At 39.1% G+C, this 27,709-nt stretch overlaps 1 protein-coding gene across 3 annotated transcripts; it reads right to left on the bottom strand.

The window, feature by feature from the left end:
* Window positions 1-9: 9 nt before the first annotated feature.
* Window positions 10-27,709, bottom strand: nup214 (nucleoporin 214). Of its 3 annotated transcripts, none has more exons than XM_029516133.1 (36): window positions 27,546-27,709; window positions 26,663-26,858; window positions 26,373-26,527; window positions 25,616-25,814; window positions 25,466-25,536; window positions 25,302-25,371; window positions 25,108-25,211; window positions 24,694-24,800; window positions 24,462-24,528; window positions 24,030-24,153; window positions 21,585-21,743; window positions 20,502-20,937; window positions 20,284-20,411; window positions 20,079-20,161; window positions 19,261-19,344; window positions 18,559-18,708; window positions 17,341-17,499; window positions 17,121-17,224; window positions 16,857-17,036; window positions 16,356-16,438; window positions 16,181-16,264; window positions 15,447-15,755; window positions 15,116-15,286; window positions 14,639-14,750; window positions 12,844-12,907; window positions 12,154-12,223; window positions 11,877-11,958; window positions 11,283-11,335; window positions 9,613-11,169; window positions 8,296-8,363; window positions 8,025-8,202; window positions 7,691-7,843; window positions 5,517-5,688; window positions 3,304-3,449; window positions 2,558-2,591; window positions 10-900 (listed from the first exon to the last, which is right to left on the bottom strand). In XM_029516133.1, exons 1-36 carry the CDS (start codon window positions 27,585-27,587, stop codon window positions 864-866), a joined length of 5,991 nt encoding a protein of 1,996 aa, XP_029371993.1. In that variant the 5' UTR covers window positions 27,588-27,709; the 3' UTR covers window positions 10-863. The 3 variants fall into 3 exon arrangements, with proteins under 3 accessions (XP_029371993.1, XP_029371996.1, XP_029371994.1); XM_029516136.1 differs by having other exon boundaries at window positions 14,639-14,747; XM_029516134.1 differs by having other exon boundaries at window positions 11-900; window positions 8,025-8,199.

The raw sequence follows: 27,709 nt of genomic DNA, 5'->3' as shown, positions 1-27,709 counted from the left end.
TCTGCAAGAAAACCAAATCTACACCAAATAACGATGACTAATGAGTGGAACATGATATATGAACAATTCAACTGTAATATTAACAGAATCCACATCTATGGTAAACAAATCACGTTCCTTCCAGTGTAGATGACGTTGAAATTTTGTTTATTTCTATTTTTTGTGTAAAAAATATACATCAAGAGAAGAATTCCTGCAAAAATTAATTTAAAAGGAAAATATAACTTCAAATATCAAAGCACAATTCTTTTCATTATCATTTAAATGGTTGGTTTTGTTCATTTTTGGTACATTCTCCATGGGTGTACATTTGAGACAGATCTCTTTTCTATATAGACAGTTGGACAGAACTGGATTTATTTATTCATGCTTAGTATATAGTTGTAGTATGATGAAATGTCTAGAAATAAAGGATCCAACTTTTTGCACAAGGTACAGTGACTAAAATTTTTAAATGCTGGACAGAAGGCAACATCAATTTGGGGTGTTCCATTTATGGCAATAAAGAATTATACATTTACTAAAAAAGGTGATGACAAAATTATTTTACTTTCATGATTTCAGAAGAATTACAGAATTCAACTTTTTGTATGGCTGCCGATAACTTATTCTCTCGCGTTTTCAGAAAATATTAGAGACCAAGTAATATGGCATGAAATGGATAACATGTAGAAAATGAACTGCAGTCCGCTCCTTGAAAAGCTGTATTATTTTTTTTTCCTAATACATAAAAAAAGTTTTCTAATTTACTTTATTTACCCCTTCAACCCAAAAGCAACAGTCTTCCCCTTTCCCTCCTCCCATTGTGTGGCACAAAGGGCTTGATTGTAGAAAGTACTGTAGCTCATGGAGGTTTAATAAAACTAGCTTCTCCAACTGGCAAATGTTTGTGAACTTGATCTGGAAGAAGAAATCACAGACAAAGCAGAAAGAGAGATTATTGAAAAGAATTTCAATAATAGTCAGTTTTTTGTTTTTTTTTTTCAATTATGTCTTTAACGTGTAAATAAAGTAAATAAAACTTTTTTTCAAAGTCCATTTTAGGTTTAAAGATACCAAACATTTCATACCAAATTACAGCTTTGTTAAAATTTGGTATGAAATAATTTTCTGTTGATAGACTTGTAGTTTTCCTTCTGAAGACGTGGAACTGTTACTGAATGAATATGAATATTTCTGCTAACATAACAATGATAGAGCTTCATAAAAGTGTTGGAACAACCAAAGACATGTTGCTACTATTTGTGCTTTGCTTTGAGGTTTTTTCCCCATTAAAAATCAAAGTGAATGTGAGTTTAACATATATAAAACACATAAAATAAAGTACTGACAAATCATTTCATGAGTCATTATTTTGCCCACAGTGGGTTTACACTGAGCAGGGACTTCTGTGATTCTGATGTATTCTCTTTGTTTTGTTGTTTATTTTTTCATGAGCAGCGTCAAGCGTGTATGTGATCACACTGCAGATGCACAGGAGAAACCACAGGTATACAATGATAGGTATGAGATATATTGTGATTTTGTTCATTATTCAGTCTTTTATGAATTCCATCATCTCATCTGGGTTTTTGCTCCATTGCTTTGGCAACACAACTTTTTCTGTCAACTTTTATTTATGGAGAAATTTGTTAGACTTCTAATGGGAACATATTGCTATTGCAAATAATACCAAGACCGTTTAAACTGGGTTTAATTCAGTTAGGTTTTCACTTGAATTTCTTTCCAGTGTAGATGAGGTTGAGATGTTCAATTATGGTTCAGCATTGACGATACAGCAGCAATTCATAGTGTGTATACAGGTTATTGGTTTGGTTGGGGAAGTGGAAGGAGCAAGAAATGCAAGAAGAACAAATGAATGAGGATTATTAACAGCATGTGAATGTGTCCAATACACTAAGGCTCGCCTCCAAACACTCATGCACACTTAAGAGTGCATTCCAGTGAAACACACCCCGGGGAGCAGTGGCTACCATGTGACAAACAGCATCAAACTGAGGGAGAGGCAGAGTATGGGATGGAGGGATGAAAAGGAGAGACGCAATGGAATGACAGCAGGGTGAGAGTGGAAAACGCAAGGGAGCAATTTTAGGGAATAAGGAAGTTGCACTAGAGCATTAAATTGTGCAGCACCCTTCCAGGGACAGGATGCCAGGTTCAAGACGAAAGACACAATGTGTATTTAGTACGTGTAATACTGATCATAATACTGTATTGTTTATCGAATAGTGTACCGAAAGACGTGACTATAGTATTCACGTCTTTTTGGGGTTTACTGCATTTGAATAGCAAAGGGGAAATGAGACTCAAGGTGGCAAAAAACATGAAGAGTGAATAACTGGAAGGAGATGAGGTGGTATTAAATCTGAATGGTTCTATGGGGAGCACTGCTGTGGAAAAAACGATGTGAGCTTCAGCAGAGCTCTAACACCACAGGCAGAACACGCTTCTGCCATGAAGGAACAGAGAAATGTAGGTCTGTCTACTCATTCATCAGCTCATTCATCAAAAAAGAAAAAGGGCATGAAGAAAAACTAAATGTAGTGACCACACTTACTGGTTTGCAGACCCAAAGGTATTCCCTGAAAATCCTGCAAAATGAAAAGTGATTGAAATTAATTGTAGCAATAAAAGATTGTGTGGCAAAAAGATGAGAAACCAACAGTTCAGAAGCATTTCTCAATCCACAGAATATAAGATGTGTGCGTCGATCTGTGTACCTAAGCCGACCTGACAAGGCAACAAGATGAACAGATTTATCGTAAAGGGAGGGAAAAAAAAAAAAAAAAAAAAGGAAAAAGAGAAATCAAACAGAAACAAGTGGGGGAGCTCTGATCCGCTAACAAATTTAGGTCAGGCAAACTCGAAGACAGGCATACACATCATTTCACCTTAGGGTGGACAACATGGTGGTTTGATTGATTTATTTATATGCATACACACACACTCACACTTTATTTTAACACTACAATGCAAATAATGAGTTTAACAACATAACAAGCAACTCACTGGTTGTAGGAGTTTTGGCTTCTTCTGTATTATTACAATCAGATATAAATTAACTGTTATTTTTATACCACTGTATTACATAAAAAAATACATTAGAAACATTAAAAATAAAAGATGAAGAACACTAGGATAAACCAGTATGTAGTGGTTGGTAACATTAGTACTCACTCACTCTCCTTTAGCCACTGACTCTGCTGCCTGCAATATTTAACTAAGTGCTGGTAAACAAGTGGCCCCTTGCAGATGATTAGGGAAGAAAAGCAAAAAAAAAGGCAATTTAAATAGTAGTCTCACCTCCTGCCTGCGGCTGTTGTCCAAAGCCAGAGAAGCCAGTGGGCTGAGTTCCAAACCCAGAGCCCTGCTGGGCCAGACTCCCAAATGAGGGAGTGCTCTGACTGGCTAGAGCGCCAAAGGATGGGGCACTGGAAGGTGAGGCAAACCTGAAAACAGGAGGTGAAACAGAGGATGTGATACAGTGCAAACAAAACTCCTGACATTAAAACAGGCACAGGTTGGTACCAAGTGGGGGACATGAGACAGTTTGGTGTAGGCCTGGATGTCATTTACCAGCCATGTTTTACAACAACAATTTATTGGGACAAATAGAAAGAAGAAATTAGAAAAAGAGACATTCGCAGCTTAGCTAAATCCAAGTAAACATGCAAGCAAGACAGAGGGTGTCAGACCATGTGTGTGTGTGTGTGTGTGTCATGGTGCTAGAGGATTGAGGGAAAGGGGTTTACGCAGTAATCCCTTCAACAGGACCCACACCCACTGAAAATAGAGAATATGCAAAACAGAGGAAGAGAGAGAGCAAGCAGGCCAGTTTAATCTGCAGGCAGCATGATGACTCCAGAGTGAGATTATCTGAGGGGAATAATCTAGTCCTGCACAGAACAGAGTTTTGGGCGCAATGCACACGGTGGGCATACAGAGGTTGACAATGCTGGAGAAATCGTTTGAAAGATTCATTCATCTTTACAGCTGTAAAATGAACAGAAATTTATCTTGGTTTAAATCTGACTTGCTAGGGGAAAGTTCCCTTTCTATGCAGAGTTTGCATGTTCTCCCCGTGCCTGTGAGGGTTTCCTCCCACCATCCAAAGACATCATGTTTGGGTTCATTGGTGACTCTAAATTGTCTGTAGGTCTGAGTGTGAGTGGTTGTTCGTCTCTGTCTGTCTCTGTGTGTTGGCCCTGTGATGGACTGGGTTAACCTAACCCGCCCTCAACAATTGTGAGCTGGGATTGGCTTCAGCACCCGCCATGACCCAGAAACAGACAACATCTTCTACAAGCAGTAGAAGATGAATGAATGAATGATTGAATTAATTAATTGCTTGGGGTTGTTTAAAAAAAAAAATCCCATCATTTGCTATATTATACTTTATAGTAAAATGCACTTCAGAATAAGGCTGCACAATCAATTATAATAAAAGGCAATTTCAATTACGGGCGATTTGCATTAGCTGTGAGACTCTACATCAAACCAAAGAGTTTGATGTAAAGAGTTCTCCTCAAATGGCAATAAACTGGGCAGAAGGCAGAAACAAAGACAAAGCTTTAGTGGCATTAGTTTCAAAGTTGCATGACTGTACCGTCAGATGGATGAACAATAAGCAAGTGTTTTGCACCAGTAAAGGCAGCAAGACACACAAAACCGGTAAGTAGACCCTGATTTATTATTTTTCTGTCAAATTTAAAACTTATAATATAAAGTAAACTTTGCCATCTGAGGCTTTTATCTGTAGGCATCAGAAACAAAACAATGTGTGCAAAAAAAAAAAAAAGCAGTATATACAACCCCACAAAAGCTGTCTCGCTTCATAATTGGACAAGGCACCAGTGGAGGCTAACAAACCCATGCTCCATTTGGCTAACCAGCAAGCCTTGAAACAGTTTAATTTTATTTCAACAGTCTAATGTTAATAGCGTGTTTAACAATGTGGTGTTTCTTTATGTGTTATGCTTGTGTGAGGGGGTGTTGACTGAGGAAACACAGATGTTATGATTTCCAAAAAAGCTGCTGCTTGCTACAGGCAAAATCCTGCTCCCCATCTCCCTCCTCTGTGCTGCACAGTGCCTGGTGACACTGACATTTTTAGATGATTTCTGACTGTGGCAACCTAACAACCAAATAAATAAATAAATAAAATAACTGTCTCTAGTGTTTGTTAGTCAGAAATTGTGCCACACAAACATTGCTACTTCAGGATCTAAACTTGATGCAGGGAAAGATTTAAACCAATACAAAGACACAATGACAAATAGATACAGTACAAATGAAAAAATGAGGCCAGATTATTTAATCACATAATTGTGAAAGTTGCTGTCATTGTCAATGCAACGACTAGCTATCAACTATTCCCACTTTCAGTTTTATAGACAAACAAGGCTTAACTGAAAAAATTAATTGTCATTTAGTAAAAAAAAAAAAAAAGTTGGAAAAAGATATTTATATAGCAAGTCTTTATTTCATAGCTTGTAACAACATATTAAGATTCTTACCCAAATCCTCCCATATTGGCAGCCGCTGTTCCTTCTCCAAACACCTTACCAGCTGAGGAACCCAAGGTGTTGCTGAATGACGGGCTGGAGCCAAATGATGCTGCACCACCAAATGCTGGGGATCCACCGAAAGACGGGGGGCTGCCAAACACAGGAGCGCTGCCAAATCCACCTGTGCAGAGGAAAATTGATATATTCTTAAATTGTTTTGTAACAGCAAGAAGTGGAACATAGACAATGAGATTCATGGTCATCATCACTACTACAGAAGATGGATTAAAAAAGGTGCGTCATGACATTGTTTTTTGGCTTTAGCTCATTTACATAGGGCTTCTGATCAATGTCAAGGGTATTTGTCCTCTCAGGGGAAGGCTCTGAGCAAAAGAAAGGATACACACATCAGTGAGGAGAGTTATGTTCAGACTCCCTGAGTTAATATTAATACTAATACACTGAACATTGTTTACTGGGTAGAAACAAGTCAACAACTGTGTATTGTGTTAAAATTTCTAATGAGCATGAACACTTTCCCCACTATAACTCACCTTGGAATGACAAATAGATTTACTATATTGTGATTTGTACTTAATTATGGAAAAACCCATTTTTCTGAGAGAATGAACATATCACACCAACTCAAAACCTCAAAAAGAGCATTGGCAAGAGAGGGAGTTCTGAAATTACAGCCTGGCTACCAGCATGGTTTAGTAAATAATTGATTGAGCTAATGAAACAAGATGATATTCTCTGTACATGGACCAGGAAAAGAGCATTAGCATGCTTAGTGGTACCAGTATGTGGAACCAATATCTTAACTTGAATTGCTGCAATTATTAAGGTTCTGTTGACATCTTAACAACCCCAAAGTCTATCTGGGTAGGTTTAATTAATGTTTTATATTTTACCTCACTTTACATTTAATTATATTTACATCCATTTTAAAATATTTGTCAACATAGACACAGGAAAGCACAGCAGTCAGTTCAGACCATATGAAAAATCTAAACAGACGAAGACACATGTAGGCATATTAGCCTGGGTAACATGCCTCTACCATGTAGGTGAATTTGCTGAATATGTGTTTGGCATGATTTCTATCAGAGGCTGTATGTAATGGCTCCCATGCACCTCTTCAGGAAAAAGAATATTTTGTGGGCCCAGTTGTTGACTGTTTAGTTGGAATGAAACAAAGACAAATAAAATTACTTAATAGTTTTCCTGCTTTACCATTCTACCTGCACCCGTACTGTTTATTGCATCCTACTATACAATTAGTAATTCTATAGTAAGTCCTTTTTCAAAGAAAGACAGAAGGCATTGCTTTGCTAGCTTAAGAGACAAACAGAAATGGTGGTAGGATTGGTCGGTGTTAGAATGTTAGAAGATTTGAAAATGTTTTATACTCCTAACAAGGCCTTCTTAAAACTCCTATGAAACATTTTGCAAGAGAGGCGGCAGACCTTAGAGCCAGCAGAAAAAAAAAAAGCCCTTTCCTGTATCCCAATTATGACATTGCTTTAATTGATACCTCAGCTACACATCCTGTACACTACAGCAGAGAGGGATAACCGTATTTTCAAATTTACTCATAACAATGATGAATAGTGAATGGTAATATTCTAAATAAAGATACTTAGACTAAAATTATAATTCAGATCACTTTAAGCATTAAATATATAACACCTTTGATTCACTGCATGGTGACTTAGCAGTTTTTAGGTAACTTTGCATCAGCAGCATTCTGGCAGGAAATGACAGAGCATCTGACTACCTCACTTTCTGCTCTACTGGGGTGAAGCGATAAGGACACTTGCTGTATTGCGGATGATAAAGGAGAAAGCAATGTCAAGAGTTGGCTGCTGAATAAAATATGATTATGTATGGGTGCCTGGGGTTTGCCACCCTATCACTGAACCACAGCCCCGAAGCCAGACCCCGGAAAATAAAATGTCAAAGAAAAATCCAACATCACTTACACAAGCCTGATCTGAATGAATGAATTTCATCCCCTAATTTAATATGAATATCACAGATAGGTCTAGTGTGAGACTGTCATCAGTCTAAATGTAATAAAAAGTACAAATGTGCACTATTTTAATCTCTTCGAGTATCGAGAGACAGTAAGGACATAAAAACAAAAGGGATACCACATATTCATACAGGGAAAGTTGTACCTGGTTTTGTTGGTGTAGAGAAAGAGCCAAAGCCCTGTGATGCGACACTCCCACCTCCAGTGGTGAAGGTCCCACTAGGTTTCTGCTCACCAAAGGAGGATTGCCCAAAGGCAAAGGACTTGGCCCCACTATTGCCAAACAGACTGCTGGTACCTTGAGGAAAAATTAGCAAATTCATGTAAGGCCAGTAAATAATGTATTTCCAGCTCTTCTGTTTAATGCTTTCAATTTTCATTCTGGTGTGGTAGACGCAAGTAGTAAGATTGAAAAAAACTAAAATAAATAAATAAAAAAGTATCAGTAAACAACATTGTAATAGATTGTGTTGGCTTACCTGTCTGAGCAGATTGCCCGAAGCCTCCAGTGGAGCTGGTGGTTCCAAATGGATTCTTGTTGGCAGCCTCCTCTGTTGGTTTGCCTCCTAGGCCACTAAAGAATCCTCCACCAGCAGATGAGCCTGCTGCATTGGCTGAAGTTGAACCAAACAGACTCCCACCAGTCGATGGCTGCTGCTAGGAGACGATTGTTAGTCATGATTTGTCCAGAATGAGCAATATTTTGGAATGTAATACTATCAATCTCACTAAACGGAAGGTGAAAGATACCTGTCCAAAAACGCTTCCACTGTTTGTCTGCTGACCAAACACAGGAGTGGCAGAAGAGCAACCAAAAGCTGGAATAAAAAGATAAAAATGGTCAAGGCAGAGGTATTCTCTGTACTTCCACAACAGATGCCATTCCCAGTTTTTAGTCACCATCATGCAAGATTGCTTCCCATTTGTTCACCAGTATCATTAAACAGAGACCCCCTCCAACCCACATAGTCTGGAGACATCAGCTGTGTGTTACTGTTGAGCTGATACACTGACATCAGCTGTCCACAGAGACAGATATTCTTATACCGAGTTAGGAATCTAGAAAATCCTTGGGAACGGGACAACTCCCCTCATGCCACCCGACTGAGACCCTACAACCATAAATGTCATAGCCAACTCCACACCTCAAACCCACTCACAGGAAAGCAGTATACTGCAGACAAAATAAGGTGTCGAGTGTCACATTTGGTTCATCACAACATTTTCACATAGCCTCCCTCACTGCCCTTACAGATAGACCAGTATAAAGTAATGGTTGTCAAACATTATTAGTGTCACTATTGTCAGACACAAGTTAACTGTAGCTGTGTAACTTTGATGAATGAATATCATTGGAAACTGAAAACAATGTGTAGCCCATTCATTTCAAAGACTGGTAGTGTCATTTCAGAATGCCTTATTTGTTAAAAGAAAAAAAAAACAGTAGCCAAAACAAAGAGATATATTCTTTGCAGCTTCGGCTATCTTGTTGTTCAACTCTGGAAAGCCAGCTAGCACTAGTGTGTCTCACTCTACTACTTTTGTCGTTGTTATTGGCGATACTGTTGTTATGGATGTTTTTATTGCCAGTGCAGCAGAAACAATTGCCCTTGGGGGACAAATAAAGGTCGTGAAAGCATCCAAATTAGATTTAATCCAAATGACAGAAATGAAAAACAACAGCAGCATCAACAAGATTAAAATCAGGGCTGATACGACACGTAAAAACGAGACAGTTCGGTCAGAATTTCTTTATATTCTTAAAAAAAAAAAAGGACAAATTTTTTTTTTTTACTATAATTGCAAACACTGTTTGGCTTGAGATCTGAGACACATTTGACCAGACCTTTACTGGGCAATTCTTGCAGCTTTTGTAATTGACTTTATTAAAGTCAAATTATTCCAATCTTATTATCTTACCAAACATCATAGCTATAGCACTCATATCTTCGACATAAATGTCAGGATTTATTACTCAGTGCAACTAAATAGAGTGAGAACACAAACAGTTATCAACAAGTGCCTCATGTAGTTTACAACTGAGAGGAAGTGCCGCCTCCCACTCACCTGAGGTCTGTCCAAAGCTGAATCCTGTAGATGATGATGTGGTGGTGTTACTACCAAACACTGACCCTTGTCCAAAACCAGAGCTCTGGCCAAATGCTGGGCCTGTACTTTGTCCGAACAGCCCTGAACCTGTGCTGCTGGCTGTGTTTGCACTGCTTGTGCCGAAAGAGAAGGAACTTGCATTGCTAACAGTAGAAGCACCAAAGAGACCGCCCCCTCCTGTAGTCGCGCTACTAGAACTTGATCCAAATGCAGACTGGCAAAAAGAGAAGCCACTGGCAGTTCCAGTGTTGCTGGCTGATTGACCAAAGCCAGTCGTTGGTCCAAACACAGATTTGCCAAAAGCAGTTCCAGTTGATGTGCCAAACCCAGATGCGGTAAAACCTGTGATTGTTGGGGCTGCGGCGCCTGATGGTGCTGAGGAAACTGGGGGAGCAGGAGGTTGCCCGAATACAGTGCTAACAACAGTAGTTGCTGCACTGTTAGCAATGGTAGGTGTTGGGGTGGTGGCAGCCTGGGCAACTGTGTTGATGACTGGTGTGACTCCTAGGGAACTGCTGTCTGTCGTTGCAGGAACTGGCTGAGTAAAAATGGACCCTGGTTTGTCAGAACAGGGAACCTGAAATACTGCTGGCACTTCCTGGGAGACAGCCACCACAGCAGGGGCAACAGCAGCTAAAGTAGGCACAGGAGCAGCAGTGGAGGTGGTGGTTTCTGCGTTGGCTTCTGTTGTGGGAGCAGCACTGACTAGAGCTGGGGTTGTAGCTTCAGTTGGTGCAATGATAGATGAGGGAGGGTCTGTTGTAGGGGCAGCTGTGACCACAGGAGGTGTGGGTGTGGATGCTGCAGGTGTTGGTTTGGCTGCAGTCGTTTCTGTGGTGGCAGCATCCCCTGCAGACTCCAATACTACAGGGGCACTTATGCTCTCTGCAGCAGGTTCAGAAGCAGGTTCTTTTTCAGGAGGCGGCGTGGGATCTGAAGATTTTTGTGGAGCTTTTGGTTCCTCTGAGGAGTCTGAGGATGCTGCAAGAAGACTACTGAAGGACATAGGCAACGCTGAGGCAGCTGAGCCTGTCTGTGGAACAGAGAAGGCCGGCTTGGTATTAGATTCAGGGGGTCTGAACAGACTGCCTGACGTTGCTCCTTTGGACAAGTCTGCCCCTGTTGAATCTTCTGCAGACTTTTGGAGATTTGCACCAAAGCTAAACTGTGCTGCTCCCTTGCCCAATCCAAGTCCAGCATCCCCAAAGGTAAATGAGGCAGGAGTTGGTTTGGCAGAGGAATCTTTGGCTTCTTCTCCTTGGCCCACACGTAGTCCGGAGAAACTGCCGAGGGTTTCTCCTCCAATTGTCTTAGGAGGCTGTGGTTCTAGCCTGAGAGCAGTTGTGGTGGAGGTGGGTTTGCCTGTTTCCCCTGGTGGGTTTAAACTCATGGTGGGGGACCCGGTGCCGAGAGCAGCGGAGGTAGACTTCGGGATGAGGGGGAATGCCTCCTCTCCAGTCTGGCCAAATGCCACTTTACCATTTCCACCAAATGAAAACTTAGTGACGTCCTTCCCTACAGAGAAATAAGGAAAACAAAAATAAATAAATAATAATAAAAACCCTCATATGTTCTACATCTACAACTGTTCAATACCATGGTGCTCTCTTCTTTTTTTTTTTTTTTACCTTGAGACATTCCAGCTCCCTGTGTAACTGAACCAAAACTGAACCCCGTGGACCTGCAAAAGAAACAATTTCAGTCACAATGAAACCACAGTGAGAGAGTCTATGACTTGTGTAATGGGGAATATTTCAGATTGAAGGATTTCTGGGATGTGGGAAAACACTTGGGTCTCTGGGGAATCTCAGCAATACAAAGCTGCATAAAACTATTCACTTCCATCCACACCTTGCTCACCAATGTGGTCAGGCACAGGCAATGAGTGCAGCAATGGAGCAATGAAGCAATGAATTAATTTGACTAAGGCCACACTCTTTTGATGTATTTGGTTCTTGCTTCAATGGCTATACTGACTAATGGAATGGCTTTAGCTGGTTGCCCAAAATCACATTTCAGTGGGAATATCTACGGTTCGTGGATAAAGACCTGCACGGGAAAATAGAGATTCTGATATACGAGTGCAGAGAGATAAAATTCAACTATAATTTCAATTATTTTCTCTTTTCATTTTGTTAAATAAAATATATAAAATCATTCAGTATAATTTACACATAATCTTCAGTTATGGATGCTTCTTTGATTATCATGAGCTGACTCACCCTGATGTGAAGGAGAAACCTTTGCTGGTGCTTTCGGCTGAGCTAGCAGGAACCACAGAAACATCTGTTTTGGATGGTTGACCTGAGGGACACAAAGTGGACGAAGTCAGTCAAAAGCTGTCATGAAAGTTGTGGCATCCCCTTAATTTGGCATGCATCACAAGGCAAAATAAAATGCCAGTTGTGTTGGCCTGTGATCATGAGACTGTAATTTTGTTTATCTGTGACCATATGCCAGCAATGGGACAGAAGAAACACATTTCAAAACAGTGCTTACCAAATACAAAGCTTGTTTGTGAAGTGGCTGTGTTTTCAGAGGACATCTTCTGAATAGTTTGGGTAGGATTCTGCAGAGATAGATTAAAACAGGCACTAATTATTGTAGTTTTTCTTGACAATGTTGTAATGCTAAAAATTATGTCTAATTATGCAGCTCCCTCTTACACATCTACTCAGGTCCAATGAGCTATATTAAAAGAAAAACAGTGAAAAAAAAAAAAACATGGTTCTGGAGATGACTATGTTTAGGTCATTCCCATTAAATTGAACCTGAGCCCATGTGAGTATGAAGATATGTGAGAGGAGTTCCCCTGTCGCCCAACTGCAATTTGTAACACCGGCATGGGAAGGCAGTGGGACTTTTCTCACCCATGGAGTTAAAGCTCTGTATTCACATGCAAAGCTGTCAACAATCTGTGAATTTCCCAAGTTAATAGTTAAGGGGATAACAGAATTTTCGTAATCTAGATGTTTATACTTCAAGAAAGCCATGTCAAATTCATGAAACTATAGTGAAGACATCTGTTTACTCCTGCACCGTGTCACCAATTCTTTAAAGACATTTAGTCTGTGAGGCTTTCACTGCGTGTTTAAGAGCAGTTCATCTTTGGAACTAATGGGTGACAGAGGCAACAGGAATAAAGCAAAACGTGTATGACAAAAAAAAACTGACAGCTGATTGACTCACTCGTTTAGCCTGGTTGGAGGAGACTGTTGCAAAGACTTGAGCAGCAGGATCAGGCACTGACAAACTGGAAGTAAGAGCAGATGAAGAAATGATTCAAATGCACCCATGTTACATCTGTGTACACATGGCCAAAACCGCACGTGCTAATTATATTTACATTAATAACTGATATTGGAATTTGTTGTTGTGAAATGTACACATTGGCCTGCTATATTGGGCTGGGAATCACTTGAAGGAGTTGCTGTACATGTGGTCAAACAGTAATGGTTCAGAAAAAGCATAGCATGTTAGTTCAGAATCAGGGAAAAGCCCCTTTTCATAATCATCTTACACTCTCAATGACTTACTTTTCTTGTTTATTAATGTGAGGAGGTTTTATATGGGAAAAGCCCTGCGTTGGGATGGCCTGCCAAAATATCAAGCACAAAAGTGCAGGACAAACCCAGTGAAGCAAAAAGAATAACAGGCAGAAGGAAGCAAATGGCCAAAACACAAGTGCCTAAATAATGTCATGAATAAAGAGCCAAATGAAAGACATGAGGAATGGGAAGTGAAGAGGAGTGGTGGAGGACGAATGGTATGAGGAGTATGGTACGAAAACAGAGAATTATGCAGGAAGCATAATGCAGTATAGTTTCATTTTCATCTGGCTAAATTCTACAGTATATTATTTTTTCATTACTCATTGACCCAGTATTTGAACATCTAGTATGCTGGTGCAGGAGATTTGTATGACATAATCCATTGCCTTAGCTCTAGAGAGGTGAAGAAAGGGATGAAAATTAAGACAGCTTTTTTTTTTTTTTTTAACTCTGAATGCTGATTAAGAATGGATGGAAGAGTGTGATGAATGGGGGGGAAAAAAAAAAAAAAAAAAAAAAAAAGGTACGATGCAGATTAATCAAGTCTGAAGACTTCTGGCCCCTGGCAGTCATGTGCAGTGGCTAGGAATCAGTTAACCATTGAACTAATAAAGCATAAAGCTATGCTGAGGAGATGCACTCAAAACACAGGATCCTTTGAGGAATCATACTGACAGACTGTTTACTCTCTGCATCAGAAAGAGATTCAAGAGAACACAGGCATGATGTAAGATAGTACTTATTATATAAGATACTTAGTATCAACAACAATAAAAAAAATGGGATGATTTAGATGGAGAAGACAATTGGATGGTATGGTTCATTAAAAAAAAATTTAATTGGGTAATCACAAATTGCAGTTACCAAAAAGACTCCAATCCAATACAAAGTTAAAAAAAAAAAAAAACTATTAAGCTTTGAAGAGCACCTATACTTTGGACAGGCATTATCTCTCTGCCTTCCTATAGCCAAGAATAAAAGAGCATATCTGTTGACAATGATTCAGGGTCAAATAGCTAAAATGTGTCCCTGCTAAGTACCTACAAACTAAAAATGTTGTGGGATTGTTCACAGTTGTTCAGCTGCAAGCAAGACAATGAAATAACTCAAAAGTGTCTCTGCTTGTGGGTTTGCCAGAGGTCTGTACACTGCACTGTTCATAAATTAGAATAGGGTTGGTGAAGTTATTGTCACTGCACTGTACGACAGGAAATGTATCCAGATTACGAAATATCTGCATTCCTATGATAAACTCTGGGGAGCAGTTTAGAAGCATTCTGTGTTAGCCAAATGAAAACATTTTCTGAAACAAGTTAGTCACTGGAATACTATTTTAATTTTAGAGAACATTTAATTGTATCTACAGAAGAAGCCATCCTTTACTTCAAGTAAATCCACAGCATAAAAAAATAACAATAAATGCTGTGTTTTACCTGATGATGTTGGAAGATGGCACAGGAGGCCCTTTGTCCTTGAGCTCCTGAACATTGACCACCTGAGGGACAGTCTTCAAAGTGGACTCTGTCAATGAAGTACTGATGACTGCTGGGACACACACAAAAGCACATACATTAAGTTTACGTTAAGAATTTCAAAGAACATACATATGCAACTAAATGAACTGAATGTTTCCATGGTGATGCAGGCCTGGTTTGAATTGCACAAATGCTTAATTGAAGGATTCTCAGATGTATTGGGACTATCAACTCAAACACGAGTTGTCAGTTTCCCATGATTTGTTGTGTAGGTCTGTGTCTCCCCCTGGTGACTGACAGTGAGCATAGCAACCCAACAATAGACAAGCCTGTAATATGCAATGTTGCCTGCAACAACTTAATAAATCTTCACTATCATTTAAAAACAAATAAATGAACAACTGTTCCCACTTGAAGCCAAAGGCTTCCTTTTACCTGTCTTCTGATTGGCCATCTGCCTGCGGAGAGCTGCAGTAGCTGCAGCCTGCTGGGCAGGGATAGTGACAGGTATGGTCCTTTGCTCAGTTGGTGGGGCTCTATGTTTTACTGTCTTCGTGGCAAGAGCAGTGCTATCAGCCCCACTAAGGTTGATCTTATTGGTCGGAACTGAAATATAAGTAGAATGAGTCACATTTATAAGACAAAGCATGTCTACTTTGGTTCAAAAGTTTAACTGAGTTACATGTGTTATTTAAAAGCAGTTGCTCTGGATGTTCATGCCAGACTGTGTTGGACATTTTAACAACAGCTACTATGAGTTACTTACTAGGGCTGGCAATAGGGCTGAGTCCAAAGCCCATACCCGGTACTGAGTGAATTTTGGTTAAAGGGGTGGACTGAATGGCTCCAAAGCCTGGCTGGATAGAAGGGGTCCTCACGACTGTGGGGTGGCGGGGATTGGACAATGCTGGGGGTATTACAGTCATGGGAAGGGGCTCTGGCTGTAGTTCCTCTTCTTCCAAGTCCAAGTGAGCTGGGTGGGGGTCCAGGGACTGGGACAGGGAGGAGGTTGAGCTCACATCATCTAATTCCTCATAGTATTTAGGTGAAAGGAAGGCTGAACGTGACAAGTTGGCTGTAGGAAAAGAATACATTTCATGGAGCACAATCAATATTAGAATTTAAACAGGAATGTCACAGAGACCACTGAATTCCAAACATTTTTGACAGTTTTTTTGAGATTGTATTTGTATTAAATCCGCTTTCTTAATTCTCATCCCTGATATGTTTATGAAGTTATGTTAGAATTCTCAGACAGCAAGAATGCTTGAGTCCTGATGAAATAACTATCAGATACTTTTTCTTAAAAAATTATCACTTGTATCCCAATTTATGTGAATATCTTCCTAGCCTTGACTTACTTTACTCGTATTTGAGATAAACTCATATCTTTGAACATTTTTAAATAATCACAACATAAAATAATACAATTAAATAGGATTACAATCTTAAAATATTACTGTAATCCTGGTTGTATTAGTTAAAATAAGATATATGTACCTGGTGCAGTTGAGCGGACAGGAGGCATCTGTCCCTTTGAGAGGAAGTTACGTAGCTGGGACTGTTTCACTGGTGATATCTTGGCTGATGGTGGGGGAAAAAAAAAAAGCATTAGTATTTGCTAAAATTAAAAAATGTGCTATGCTTTTCATATTCAACTTAGAAAAATGAATACCTGGAGATTTGGTTTTGGGAGGGGTCGTGTCCAGTCTGGCTTTCAGCAGAGCATCCTTTAAACTCTCAAGCTCACTTTCCATTCTGACAAAATGACAGGAAAAAATAACGTGCATCAAAAAATCTATTTCCAGTAAGCTGATAAATGTAATTAGAAATGGATGTTAGCATCTTGTTGAGGCTGTCTCACTAAAGGAAATGACCAAAAAGAAGTGAAAACTTTGTTATTCAAGAAATATGATTACATTGTTAGCCATGATGTCAGCTGATTAAGAAAAACATCCTGCTTGGTTCAATTTGTTCACGTTAATTATTCAAAAACTGCTCTACATTCATTACGTAGCCCATTTAGGTCACAATTAACATGAAGTATGATGGCTCTGATTCCCAAAGCTGCTCCATAGGTTCTGCATTCTCCCAATGAACAAGGTTTTAACACTCATTCTTTCCTGAGGTTTTCACATTCTTCCACTCCTACTCCTAGGTCTTGGCATATCCTTACCCAGCAGTTGTTTCTGTTGCAGTATTACTGTTTATAGTTCGTGTTGTAGTTTTGTTGTAAAGTCGCAGTGAAGTTAGCTCCTTAACCAACTGTTCCAATCTGTTCTTTTGCTGGTCGATGATGTACAGGTTATTGGCAAGTGTAGTGTACAGACCCTCGCGTCCTGGTACAACCATGTGTCTGTAAAGTAGAGAATTATTTAAGCACTAATTATATTAAACCCAAAATCTTTTCAGTATGGAATATCTGGTGTTTTGTGCTTACTTTTGCTTTTTCTTCTTCTCCAAGTGTTTCTCCCATTCCACATTCAACACGTCATTGACATCTTCCACAGCAAACATAACATACTGGTACAGTCTGCGAATCTCCTGAGCAAAAGGGAACATAAGACAAAATTGATGTGACATACCTAAAGACCGCATGATATTTTTAAGTATTCACTCATGCAAAGATTACTTGAGTTTTCCATTTCCCAATTTCTCACCTTGAGCTGTTCCTCACTGCGTGGGTCCAGAGGTTTTTTGTACAGCAGCTGTCTGTAATGTCTGTCTTTGCTCAATTCACTCTGGGCTATGGCCTCTTCTGCCCCAGCAAAGCCTTCCAATAAAGTTGTCTTCAGTGTCCCAATGTCCCCATGAAGAGACTGAGAATCAGAAAGACAAAAAGGTTGGACAGCAATGCCACAGTGATCAGGTGTCCAAACCAATCAATTAAAACTAATAAACATGTATGACAATGACATTTTAGACAAAGATCATGTATTAACTCTTACATTAACACAAAAAATTCAACGTAAAAAACCAGATGTTGGTTGTAATTAACAAAAATATGGTTGATAAGTCATTAAGCACATGGTGAATATAACCTAAGAGGGTGCTTGTACTATTTTAGTTTATAAGATGCAAATACCAGTAGCAGCGTTGCTGTTGTGCACGTCTATAACTATGTGACACAGTACATTATTTAAGCACGTCACTGGAGGAACAGTTTCAAATGGCTGTGAAATTGTTGCAGAAAGTTATTCATGTTCAACTTGTGGTGTGCCAGTTTTCCATGAGTTTTTGAGTGAAGTACTCCGGAGACTGAAAAGGCTGTCGTGATAAATGTAACAGACCTAAATGTCGCAACAGAAAATTACTATTTTATATTTACTTACAATGTTATTAAACAGAAATAGATAATATAAAATGGATGGGCCAGTCTTTCAAACTCATCTGAAAATTTAATTAAAAAAAAAAAAAGAAAAAAAAAGAAAAAAGAAAAAGATAAGCATAGCGAACAATTTTGCACCGGTTAATTCTTGGTTGCCACCCCGTATGATCAGGATATTAATAAAATCATTTTGATTAGTTTGTCCAGACAGAATAAAAATTTCTGCTATCCCTATTTTTGGGAAATTAATTATATTTTTGAGTGTAGACCTCAGCAATCAATTAGACTACAGAGTGCATTGTTTGTTTTACGAAATTACCTCTCATGTTATGAACATTACACACCCGATGAATAAATCGTGGCAGCTTGAGAAATAATCAAGCAAAAACGTTTTCTTTGTACAAAGACAGCTCTGTAGCCATTCGATATTCACATGCTCATTTGAATCTAGACCCATTTTGCTCACACAATCAGTCTAGACCCAAATTTTTGCTTTCTCAAATATGGTTTAAACAAAAGTTTTTGAAGATGTATTTCACCTACAACTTACCTCTGTAGTTTCCTTGATCTCCAGGGTGAAAATATGGAGGTCTTCTGACTCTTTCCTCAACTCCTTCATTTCATCATTGCTGCCTACTTTGAAGTCTGCCCTTGCGCTTCTAGCCTTGAGGTCATCCAACTCCTTCTGGAAGTGTGCAATCTGACGACAAGGGAAAGAAATGCTAAGAAAAACTTGTCCAGACTCATTCCAATACTCATAACAGCAACCAGCAATGAATTCCATCAGTTATACAAAAATACTTCACTTTTGTGCCAGGTTTCAAAATGATGATTAACTACACGTAATTGCACTGTTAGGACTATTATGTGATATGTATAAATGGTGTGTTTTTACAAAAAGTATATGCTGTCATGCATTAGCCAATTAAGATAAGTTTGGACATCTAGCTATTTCAGTGAACTAACAGTACGTAGTAGTTACTGGTTGGAAACTTTTGGTAGCAGTTATGTGGTCGAAAGCTCCTACATTACAACACTTTGGCAGGTAAATGCAGAGGGAATCAAACTGACTTGCTCATACTTTGCACCACCTGGTACTATTAATTTACATTTAACAGTAACCTGCATAAAAATTCCAACCCTGCAGTTTATAGGTAAAAACAGAAACATCTACCAAGAACATTTATTTTCCCGATATTGTTTGGGACTGAAGCTTTAACTATCAAGACTCAACCTTTTTGATGTGTCTCACCTCTTCGAGTATGCCAGCCATAACGTGGTCTGAGTCTTTCTTCTGCTGTAGCTGCTTCTCCAGGGCCTTCACACTTAGAGCTGCCTGTATCCCCCCCCAAAAAAAACAAAAAACAAACAAACAAGAAAAATACACAATGTTCATCTTCAAAGATATGTCATTTACATTGTTGATAGTTTACTTTTGTTCGCAGCACTTGTTCGTTAGTTAGTTGAATATTCGTAGCAACAACTGCTGCACTGTTGCTATGGCAGTTACGCTTTGACTGTATAGATTTGTTGCAATGCAAATACTCAATGTTTTATCTATTTGAGACTGCATATCAAGGCTGTTTTCTGATTGTTAATGTTATTATTTATTTTTTTATTTGTCGAATATTAGCCGATTGAATGTAATGTGTTGCGAGTGCAGTGTGTTAGAAACTTGTTTGTAATGCTAATGTGAATTCAGTTTCCAGTAATTCATGGTAAATGCTGCAATATGTCTGGTTTCTGCTCTGGTTTATGGCGTGTCATATTTTTCGAATTAGTAGTCACAATCCCTGCTGTCAGCGTTTCACACCTGCTTCCTTTTGAATCTTTTAAGACCAAATGTTGAGACTTTGAGACCTTTCTCATTTTATACCTGACAATGAATTACCAAAATGATTGAAAAAAGATTCATGTCACTTTAACATTACCAAACTACATTTTGCTTAATATTTATTTATTACTCATTTTATGTTTTTGTCACATTTTTCAGACAAATATATTATTAAAAAATAAATAAATAAATAAATAAATAAATAAAACACAACAACAACAATAAACAAACAGGACCTGTGGAGTTTGGACACGGCCAGTAGCAGCAGGAGTAGGTTTCGGGACAACAGTGGGTGGCGTGCTTGTCTGAACTGGACGGACTGGAGGTGAGGCACAACCAACAATATGAGAATCACAATCCTGGTCATGAACATTTACAGTTAAAAAGTTCTTTGATAGTGATTCACAAGTTTGTGTAAAAGAAGGAACTGAGCTTTCTTACCTAATACAGCTGTGGGTTTAGTTGTCGTCAAAGCACTGGAATTGGAGACAACTGTTTTGGGCAGTGAAGAATTGAAGGAGAAAGACTGTGGGGCTGAAGCTGGTGCCAGGGTCTCCACAGCTGAAAACCTTAGCATAGAGCAAACAGATTTCAGTATATTTGTATGTGTAAAAACCTCAGTGTCAGTCAGAATAGCCTAAAATATGATATGTCTATACCTTTCATTTAGATTGAGTTTCACAGTAGGGGGGGAGGCAGTGGCAAGGTTTTGTGGTGTTGAAACTGGAGCTGGTGCTGCCACTGCTGGCGGTTTTATAGAAGGGGTGCTGAAAGAAAACGCAGAAGGTCCTGAGGGACTGTCAGAGGGAGGTTTGGACGCAAAGGAGAACACAGAGGATCCGGAGCCAAAAGGTGTGGACCCCCCAAGGGAAAAAGCTTGAGTGGCTGAGGTGGTGGATGGGACAGAGAAGCTGAAGCTTGATGATGACGATGAGACAGGATTTGTGGGAACGCTGCTGAAGAGAGCAGCAGAGGAAGACACAGCAGGAGCTGGAGGAGTGGACACAGCTGCTGAAGTGAGACTGAGGTTGGGAAAAGCTGCTGGGGCAGATGGGATGGGGGCAGTAACTTTGAGTGGTTGGACTGCCAGGGAACCTGTGAATAAAAAATGAATAAGTTGTCATTTTGAATTCTAGGAGCAAATTAATTACCCTGAGAGAGAAGAAGTCTGCATTTGTAGTAATAGGTTAAATGCTACATTACTGTCAGTCTTCAAAGGAGTCTCTGAATGAGCTTTACTTATGGAAAAAAAATAAAAATAAATAAATAAATAAATATCTGTCTAGTCAAAGCTGTCTGCTCAATTAAAGCAACTGGTCTCATTCAATAAAAAAAAAAAACTCCTCACAAAGTTTCAACAACAAAAACGGGAAAATGAAAATCAAGTGACTACCGGCCCATTGCATTTTCTTTCAGAGTACTTTATAGAATATATAAAGTGAAGGGGAAATTTAGTTTAAATCCCACAAGGGAAAATTTTAAACAAAATAAATTCAAAAGTTGTTTTGAATAATTTTTGTCATTTTACTTTGTTTTCAAGAAGAAGAAAACAAAATAATACGATTCACATCATAACTTACGTTTGGTGTGAAAGAATTTAAGATTTTAATTTGAGTCTACATTGCCCAGATATTACTGTGAAGTCTGGCAAACAGTAAGTAACTATCACTTATATAATTGCAATTTGCTATTGTGAATAACTTTGAACTAGTTTTTAGACTTTAATTGAACACCTTCCTTACCTGGCTTGGGAAGCCTCTCCCCTTGCAAGGGGACAGGGTTAGGTGGTGAGACCAGTTGCTTCACCCCAGGATTCAGGTTGAGTAGAGCAAATGGGCAGAGTAATCCCTCCGTGGATAGCATTAGCATAGTGGGTGCTGGGGGCAAGGTCTTCTCATCAGCTTTAAGAGAGAGGAAATACAAATGCAAATTCAAATCTAGTCAGAAAAAATACCAATTTTATTTTTCATAAAGCATCACTGTCACCCATCATTCATCTTCCTCTCTAGTATAACTCGACTATATCCTTGCTCTCGAAAACATTCTGTAACCTTCCACAGATCAGGGAGAATCTCTAGAGATCTCTGGTAAGAAACTCTGTAGACAGGTTTTTGATTGAGAGCCATATCGATATGCAGTCTACATTGGACACTGATATACCGCTGAGAAATTATTTTATCATCACACCTCTGTGCTTCCAACTCACACAAATGCAAAAAAGAAACAATTAAAAAAGTGCTGTCTACTGAATATGCCATCTCTGTTCATGTTGAAAAAGAAAATGTGGTCTGTCACTTTAATCATTAAAGTTTTGATTGCATTTGAGCTCAAAGCCTCAATGTTGGTGGACTATTTATCTCATTTGCCTTGGCTCATTCCACCTTGCAGTGGTTAAAATAAGCATCCAGTGTTCATCTGAAGGCAGCACACTTTAGCCAAGTACAAAGATGACATTCTAAGATACTTTGTTTGGTAAAATACAGTCCGCCACTGTACTCTTGTTGCCAAACCCTGAAACTCTATCCTGCTCTTCACACCCACTTTCTAAAAATCACGCAGTGTCCTGTGGGCTGCAGACAAAAACTGCAACTCCAGTCTAAACCAACATTTAAACGATGAAATTGAGTATTCACAGCCCAAATTAAAGATGCATTAGTCAGAGCTGATACTAGTCATTACAGAAAAGTCAAGCGATATATACCAAGCACTTTGTCTTCTTTGTTCTCTTTACAGCTGTTGTGTATCTGAAACTAATCTTCAGGTGAAACTTTCCCTGCCATCAGGGAATAACAGCTTGTTTCTCAGACTTTCGTTAATTACCACTGAAAAATATTCAACATTTTGCATTTTTTCACTCCATAATGACAGCCTCTTATTTTTTTGTCTACATAAATTAAAATGTCTGTCTACTACATAAATCAACATCCACACAAACACATTAAATTAGATGTTGTCAACATAAATATGGAAACATATGTTGAAGTATTGTTCTTCCCAAAATACAGCGATTTTAAGTTCTCCACAAAATAATCACACTGCAAAGAACAAAACACAAACATACTGCATCTATGAAACCATAGTTTGGAAGATTGTGAGAAGCAAAGAGATAGAGGGTGAAAGAGAGTGAACAGAAGGCACAGGCACGCAGTCCACCTAATCAGCATTCTGCAACAGGATTGTCTGGGCTTTGTTGTTTGTTGTAGTCCTCTAGCTTGTCTTAGCCATTTTAATTAGTGCATCTTTTTCCTCTTCAGATAACGCCGTTGTTACTTTTCTTTCACCTTCCTTATCTAATGTCTCACTTCAGATAAAGGTTTTGATCAGACTTCAATCATGTCAGAAATGCTCAAATTGCAGGGGTTTTTTTCCTGATGGGGATGGAGTGCTTAGAATGAGTAGGGAGAGATGTGACGAGACAGCATAAGCAGCTCTACGTGAATGTCTGACAGACTTTGCTAGTTAGGATAAAACAGTGTACTGAGACGGTAGCTTATCACTATTCTTCACACATGCTGCATTAGAACACTGCAGTGGATGCTGCATGCACATGGTAGCCTGAAATTGAAAATTAACTTAAAAATGATGGATGCCCCCTGGTTCTCTTTCTATTAGAGAAGATTTCTTGTAAAAACTAAACACCACAGAAGCTGTCAATTTGTAGAAATCTGAAAAGACAAAATAAGAAGGCTCTGGGCTTTGAACTTTTTCTCTTCCCTTGTAATGTAAAAGTGGAATCTGATTCTTAGGCCCCACAGTATGTCTTCCTGGTTTCAAAAATCAATCACTCCAATCATGTGCCCTCATTAAAACAAGCTCATCAAGGTGGTGGTCGTATCAGCTGTGACAGACTGTACAAAACCACCTAAACTTGTTCAGTTTCCATTGCTCATCATCCACTGGCCTAAGCCTCACCTTAGACATACGTCTAAGGTATTTCAAAAGTAAATCATAAGTCATACCTAAACACATGTGGATAACAACTGCAAGGAGGATGGATGTAATGAAATATTTTCTAAATCACTCAGTTGGATTATGTAGGGAAAAGTGGTAGGTCACACATTTGAGTACAAACTATGTTGTGACTGAATATTTGATTTCATATACTACAGTGATTGTAGTTTCAGGGTTTTTTTTGGGGGGGGAGTCAGAAAGGTGAAAAGAAAAAAATCCACAGAAAGTCCACTTACAGATGTGGATCTCCTGCTGGTTGGTGTAGTCAATGGCTAACCCAAGTGGCAAAGTGTCTTCACTTGACTCTGTCACTGGAAGCTCAGCCCTACTTGCATCTTCCAGGATCCAAAGTTCCCAGATCTAAAAAGATAAGTTGGAAATTTTGTCCACGGGCATTTGGCACATTTTCCTTATACATCTATTTAGCCTAAAACCAACTGTCAATTAAAACAAGAGAATAATCTATAAAAAAAAAAAACAAACACACAGCACTAAAACTTTGTAGATAAAGAAAGCACTTACAATGTTGTGTTTTTCTTTCAAAAATGTGGTTTTAAAACAGACATCCATCGTAGTGAGACGCACTGTTAATTTGTTCCTAAATCTATATTTAAAACTGTGTGTCTTTTTAAAATAAATCTATAACAGCTTTTTCTTTCATTACACACCTTGTCATCTTGTCTGGCTATCACGCTGACCTCAATGGAAGCTGCTGATGCTGCAAACACAAGGTCCCTGGATGTAACAATGAATCAAAGCAGAAAGTTACACAAACTTTCCATGACGATATAATAAGACAAACAACACTGCTAGGACAGATAAACAAAATATTTAAACAATCATGAGGTCTTTGAGTGGCTATTTTAAACATCAAGAGTTGTACATTTTGATTAGTCTTACCAGTCCTCCACATGACTAAGGAAGTAGTGGTGCTGTCGCTCTGTGCAGCTGCCGTAAACAGTGTCACTGAAATTCAGATACTTTGTCTCCACCTTCTCATCCTTTTTCTGCCAAAATAAAATGAAATTTAATTTGAATTAAAAGAAATTAAATGTAGGTGTTACATACAAGTCATACAAGCAAGAAGCATAAGGAAACAAAGAGCAACAGCCTTGTATGGTTCAGTAGTTGCTTACACAGAGGAACCCACTCAAATAACATAACACATTTGATAGCACGATAATACAGAAGCATTATTTGACCTTCAAGTAATACTTAGGCATGGTCCACTGAGGCACTGAGTAAGACTGCACTGAAAACCAAAGGTGAGAAACCTGACAGAAGTGTGTTTACGAGGATGTCCAGGGTACTCACAGGGAGGGAGATCAACACTAGCTCAGGAGGCGTCTCAAGGGACCCATCAGCAGCGGCATACACCACTGCAAACACATAGGTTTTCAGCCACAGCACATCCAGAGCTATGAGAGAAGATGGAAAAATGGAAATTAGTCAGACAGGGCACACTTCACAGCTCTCTTAAATTTTACATGTGGGAATGGACATCTTACCTTTAACAGGTTCATCGGGAGAGGAGGTGTAGAAGTGTGGACAAGGAATTACTTTTTTCTCTTCTAGTGCCTTTTGAACAGAGAAGAGAATCAGTCATTCACATTGTCCATTACCGGCTGCTGCAGCATTTCACTTTTGATTACAGGAATTTAGTTTTACTCACTGGTGTATATTGACTGACTGTGGCATTCATTTTTCCTGCAGCAACTTGTTTTCCTTTTGGACTCCAGCAAACTGTGTAAAAGAAAGTACATGAGTCACAGCGGAGATGTGGAATAGAGATACTTCAGCAGCTAGAGTCAGTCTCACTCACTGCATGTGATGCCACTTGAAGAGGGGAGCTCAGCCTGTACTTTGGCACTGTCAGTAACATCCAAAACCATCATACTGCCATCCGACAGACAGACAGCCAGAGTAGACACCTGAGCAGGATTCCACTTCAGATCCTGCACTGAAGTGCCAGGAGGTGCAGCTGGCTGCAGTGATGCAAATGGTAACTTCTGTTGTCTTGTCTGAAAAGGAATCAGACACATCAAAATGCTTGAAGTGATTACATTTTTAACTGACTAAGAGAAGTTGTGAAATATAACATTAAATTAGCAAAATATAAATTGCAATGAAATGCATTTTAGAAGTTATTTTCAATTACGATTATACATTATTTTATGCAGCAGAACCAGCCAAACAAATTACATTCAACGGTTAGCTGCGTCTCAGGAATTCTTTCATATTAGGGATCTCTAAGTCCACAGCTGCCAATACAAATAGTGAATAGCAATGTGAGCTTCAACGCGGTATTAATCAACTCAGTGTGTAATGTGTAAGGTGTAATGATTCTCCAAAGCCAGAGTTTGCTGCGTGTGAATTAGTGTAACATGTATAACTTAAACATAACTTCAACATTTACATAACTTTAACATTTAAACATTTCCTTGTTAATTTCAGTCAATAAACTGCATTATTTTGTGGAGCCTTGTAATGATATCTGAAGATATCTTAATGCTTTTTATATAAACAGAACTATGCACTTAACACACAGGTACATTAGGTAAAGTTATTCAAGTAGTCACCTTGTTCATGAAGGTGCGGACATCATAGAACGTGAGGGACAATCCTGCCCCCTCAGACATCCCACACACCGACAATGTAAGTTCATCACAACTGAGAGCCAAGTGGTGTACAGTCAGCTCCACAGTCACCTCTGCCAATACTGCTATTCCATCGACTAGAAAACAAACATTGGAGTGATATATGCGTACAACAGCTGACAGGAAATTAAATGAAAAATGTGGCACGATCACACAGCACAGAACTGAATAGATATGCATTTTAAATGGCACCTGTGTGGTCTTGTTCATACCTATTTCATTGGAGTTGCCATCTGCTTTATCAGCAGCCAGTATATCTTGAGTTTGGTAAACTTTGAATCTTCTATCAAGTCCAACAAAAGTTAAACCAAATTTGTTTGAGATGGTCAGCAAATTAGATCTTTCTTTTGGCAAATCCTCAGGCGTATCAAAAACTCTTGCTTTCTTCATCTGACGAAACTGAAAATCCTGCAACACAAAGGCAAGCACAAGCACTGTTACTTATCAGCGGCCAGTTATGAGCTGTAAACAAACGAGGGTCCAGTTAAATAAACGCAAGTTAAAGTTAACAGGAGGGAAATAATAGTATACTGTAAACGTGCCTGACCAGACAGGGGAGCTAATTGTCTTTGCCTTGGCTAATTTGATGACACCACAGATCCTCAAATTGAAAGTTAAAGTCTTGGATATCAGCGGAGAACGTACGCTGCGATTTTTATGCCCATTTTTATTATTTCTTCATTATTTGTGTTGTTACAGCAAAAGCACACGTGTTGACCGTCTAATATCTGGTCGTGTCATTTCACACAGAGGCGACTGAAAGATTACCTACAGCCAAGTTCAAACTAAACTGTTAAAGAGCAAACTACTACATGCTGCTAGCGAGCTAGCATCAAAATAGAGACGTGATAAGTAAAAACATCCGCTTTACTTTGGGCAACTTTCGAGAAGCTAAAGAACTCTTAATTTATAATCGTGCCCATTCCATACATTTGGCCTTGTCTATACTAAACAGAAAACCTAAACCCAAGCAGCTAGCTCACTAGCTAAAGCTGAGCTAACCTGAACCACAGATGATGAACTGGCACAAGGTTAGCAAACATTAGCTTAGCAATGGTAGCATGTCAGCACCACTTTGTAAATAACAGAGCCTACCTTCATTTCCCTCTCTGGAGGGGAGTCCGTGTCGTCACTCATTTTGAGGGACACAAGCTGTTGGTTTTTCAGTCGACCTGTTGAATTTGTCTATTTCTTTCTCACTGTATCTGAGAGAAGAATCTTGTTAGCCACATTGAACCGTTCAACACGGCGCGATTCGG

Source organism: Echeneis naucrates, chromosome 12, assembly GCF_900963305.1.
Source record: "Echeneis naucrates chromosome 12, fEcheNa1.1, whole genome shotgun sequence".
Taxonomy (NCBI): domain Eukaryota; kingdom Metazoa; phylum Chordata; class Actinopteri; order Carangiformes; family Echeneidae; genus Echeneis; species Echeneis naucrates.
This window is presented reverse-complemented; position numbering and strand designations above follow the sequence as displayed.